The sequence below is a fragment of the Crocodylus porosus genome, unplaced genomic scaffold, assembly GCF_001723895.1.
Source record: "Crocodylus porosus isolate Cpor-Errol unplaced genomic scaffold, CroPor_comp1, whole genome shotgun sequence".
Lineage (NCBI taxonomy): Eukaryota > Metazoa > Chordata > Crocodylia > Crocodylidae > Crocodylus > Crocodylus porosus.
The window spans coordinates 62,277,569-62,281,012 of NW_017728907.1; the positions used below are offsets into that span (position 1 = coordinate 62,277,569).

Below are 3,444 nucleotides of genomic sequence, written 5' to 3' on the forward strand. Positions count from 1 at the left end.
GTCTCAGCCGCCTGCAGCACCTCGAAGGGGTCGGACTCGTCGTCAAAGAGCTGATCGAAGCGGTTGGTGACGACGCAGCCGAACCCTTCCTGCAGGTGTCCGGGCATGATGGGCCCCTGTCGCCGGGATCCTCCTGCGATGCTGCCCAGGCCCCAGCCCCCCTGCTCGCGACCGCACAAGATGGCCGACCCTGAAGAGACCCGCTTCTTTTCCGGCGCCGGGAACATCCGGGGCTTGGTGCCCGCCCGCGCGGGGCACGACGGGAGTTGCAGGCGGCCTGCGGCGCTGGCCGCCCGCGCGCGGGGCGGGGGCTGGACTACGCTTCCCAGCGGCCACCGCGTCGCCGTTGTGCAGAGGGCGGGTCAGGCCGTGCCTGCGCATTGGCGCTGGGCCCCCGCGTTCGCCAGCCGGCGGAGTAGGGCCACGTGTGGGCGCCTGAGAGGCGGCGTCGCGCGGGCTCCAGCCTGCAGCCATGGGGCGGGGAAGCGACCCCATCATTAAAGGATAAAAATAGGGAAAGGAGGGAAGCAATTAAACCGGGTTGTGTCTTCGCAATCTATGACGTAGTTCTGTGCATGGGACGGAGGCGGCCCCTATCCAGACTCTAACCCCAGGCCAACAAGACATAGCGACCCGACCTGCCACCGTTCAAGCAGGGGAACCGCAGCTCACACTGGCAACAAGTGACAGTCGACCAAAGTGAGATAGGAGTGTCTGCTTGCTTTGTGCCTTTCGTAACTTAAAAAAAAAAAAAAAAAAAATCCATATCACCATCTACTTTAGATAGGTGTGCAGAGACACAGCTGATTTCAGGAGTCTTCCAAAAATAAAAATGCTTTTGAAAAATAAAAAGGGCCCCTGGTGTCCTTAAGGACACACAGTACCACTTCAATAACTCCTACAAACACCAAATGGCTTTGTGGTGCTTTTTAAAAAAGGATTAGTTAGACTGGCTACTGCATAATTATATATTTACAATTTTTAGGGAAATATCTGCACAGGAAGCCATTTTAACTGGCATAAACTTAAGTAGCATTTAAGAATATGGAGTAAAAGCAAGCAGCACATACCTGTGATCACACCAACATGCATTTTTATATGTTGATGATAGGTTCAGATCAGTTTCACTATAGATTGACCCTTGTATTTTGGATTTATTCTGACTAAAACTACTTAAAAGTTACTCTCTCAATTTGAGTTGCCATACTGATTAGTTAAAAAATTATATATCAAATTCCCCTTCATTGCAAGGCTGAAAGTACTGTGAAACTAGGAACAGGTGTTTTGTGGCTATCAAATGTCTTAGCCCAAACCTTTTAAAATAAACTCTCCCTTTCCTCTTGCATGTAAATATATATAAACCCAACAGTGGCACAATAGCCATTTTCAGGGTGTTTTTGTATTTGGGGGATAGGGTTCAGGGAGGGGGAAACATAATCTTGAACTACAGATTACTGTTAACTGCTGCTTGGATTTAGAGACTCAAAGACTTCTTACACAATTATGATAAATGGCAATAATGATACCGAGTGAGAGTTCTAGGAGTAATGCAGGTAAAACAGGAAGGGCCAGCTCATGAAGTATTGGCTGAACATTTGAAGTCTTATTAAAGAATTAGGGAGTAAAACATGGCCAGATGAAGCTGCTGAAGAAGGATGTTCCCAGCAATTATAAAAAGGTGCATCTATGCTGTGCTAGATACAAGGTCATTTAAAAAGTACATCTATATACGGTCTCTGACAACATAGAAACAGTATTTATGGGATAACCTGCCCTACGCAAGTCTCCCTCTGGTCTCTATATATAATAAATTAGAGACTAGTTTAAAGCTGTAATGCACAAGGTTTAGTGGTCCTTCCAAAAATTTTGCTGCAATTCTGACAGTCTGGGTGTTCATAACAACTAGAAATATCCAATCCATTTTCAGTACTAAATTCTTGACACTTGTAATGCCTTGGGGCAATACCTTTCATAGATTAATCTAAGTTGTGCAAGCAGCTTCGTTGGTTCCAAATTTCCCACTCTTAAATTTAACTGAATGTCCTACCATTCTTGAGACAGGGAAAGGACCTTCGTACTGGAGATGAACAAGTCTATTTTTCAAAAGCAGTAGCAGATGAAAAGATAAGGGCATCATGTCCATCACCCTTCAAAGCACTCATGTAACTCCACATCAGGATTTCAGGCAGTGATCCAAATTAAAAAATTACCAAAATGAGTTACCATCTGCTTGGGTCCCCAGTCTGTTGAATACATGGGTGATCTCATTCTGTGACCTAGGCAATGGCTATTGAGATCAGCCACAAGCACTCACTACATCTGGTCGACTTTAAATCCTAAGAACAACTGATGATAAGGACATGGAGGCCAAGTCCTTGGTTACGGGAAGGGATGTTTAGATCAGGGTGGCAAAGTGATGGATCCAACCAGCACCAGACTCCATTTCCCAGCAGCCCCATCCACATTGCTGTAGCCAGTTTCCGAGGAGATGCCAGCAGCTGTGGGACCTCAGGGCCAGGGTTTCCACAGAGCCCGGCTGCAGCAGCACTGGCAGGGTGCACAGCTGGCAAGGAGCTGCTACCAGGCCAGGCAGCAGTGACAGCATGGTCCAGAGCCATGATCCACAGCTTGCACATCCCTGCCACAGGTATGGGGGCAGCAGATCACAGTTCTGCCCTGGCTCCAGACCATGCTGTCACCATTGCAAGATCCCAGTCCCAGAGCAGCTCTCCACTGCCCTGCCAGTGCTGCCCTAGCGGCTGGTCTCCATGGAAAGAAGTCCTGGCCTCACTGCTGCTGGGGTCTCCATGGAAACTGGCTGCAGCAACACAGGCAGGGGCTGCTGGGAAATGAAGGCCACTACAGGCCTGACTTCACCTGCCTCTGGTTGAGAGACAGATTCTCCGGTCAATTACCCTTGGTCATAGTTTTGCATAGCCCACAGCCAATAAGAAAACAGTTTCTGGGCACTTATACAAGTCTTCAGGATATACCACTCTCATAGAGCCACTTAAAACTACTGCCTTGGCTCACAGGTGTGGTTTTCTTCAACTCTGCTTTGCAATGCTGAGGTTCATAGCTCCAGAACTGCTCTCTGGTGTATTCTCACCATCTACAAATAAAGATAGACATTAAAAAAAGATTATCAGTTGCCTTGTTCCCACTAGGATTCACTTCTATGTTTGGCAAACATGCATGACAAGTCAGTTTAAGGTCACCCCTCAAGTGCCTAAGGCCTACTTTACAACAAGACTTGCTAAACTAAAATATCCACTTAGAAATAAAACTCAGAAGATATTGTGATCATCCACCAATTCTGTTTATAGGAGGAGAGAGGGGCTTCTGAGGATGTACCGCTTAAAATTTGGGGCTTTTTTTTTTTTTTTGTATGCCCTTAAAAATATGAATGCAAGCCATGGGGTTACATTCATATTTTAGGTACAT

The 3,444-nt window shown here is 47.0% G+C and overlaps 1 protein-coding gene across 1 annotated transcript in view; it reads right to left on the reverse strand.

Annotated features, from left to right (window-relative positions):
• The window catches only part of SERBP1 (SERPINE1 mRNA binding protein 1), a 30,883-nt gene extending 30,674 nt beyond the window's left edge, over positions 1-209 (reverse strand). Inside the window, 1 exon segment of the mRNA XM_019531599.1 lies at positions 1-209. This exon segment is cut by the window's left edge and continues 10 nt beyond it. Coding sequence (XP_019387144.1) covers positions 1-107 — 107 coding nt within the window. The 5' untranslated portion in view covers positions 108-209.
• Positions 210-3,444: the final 3,235 nt, after the last annotated feature.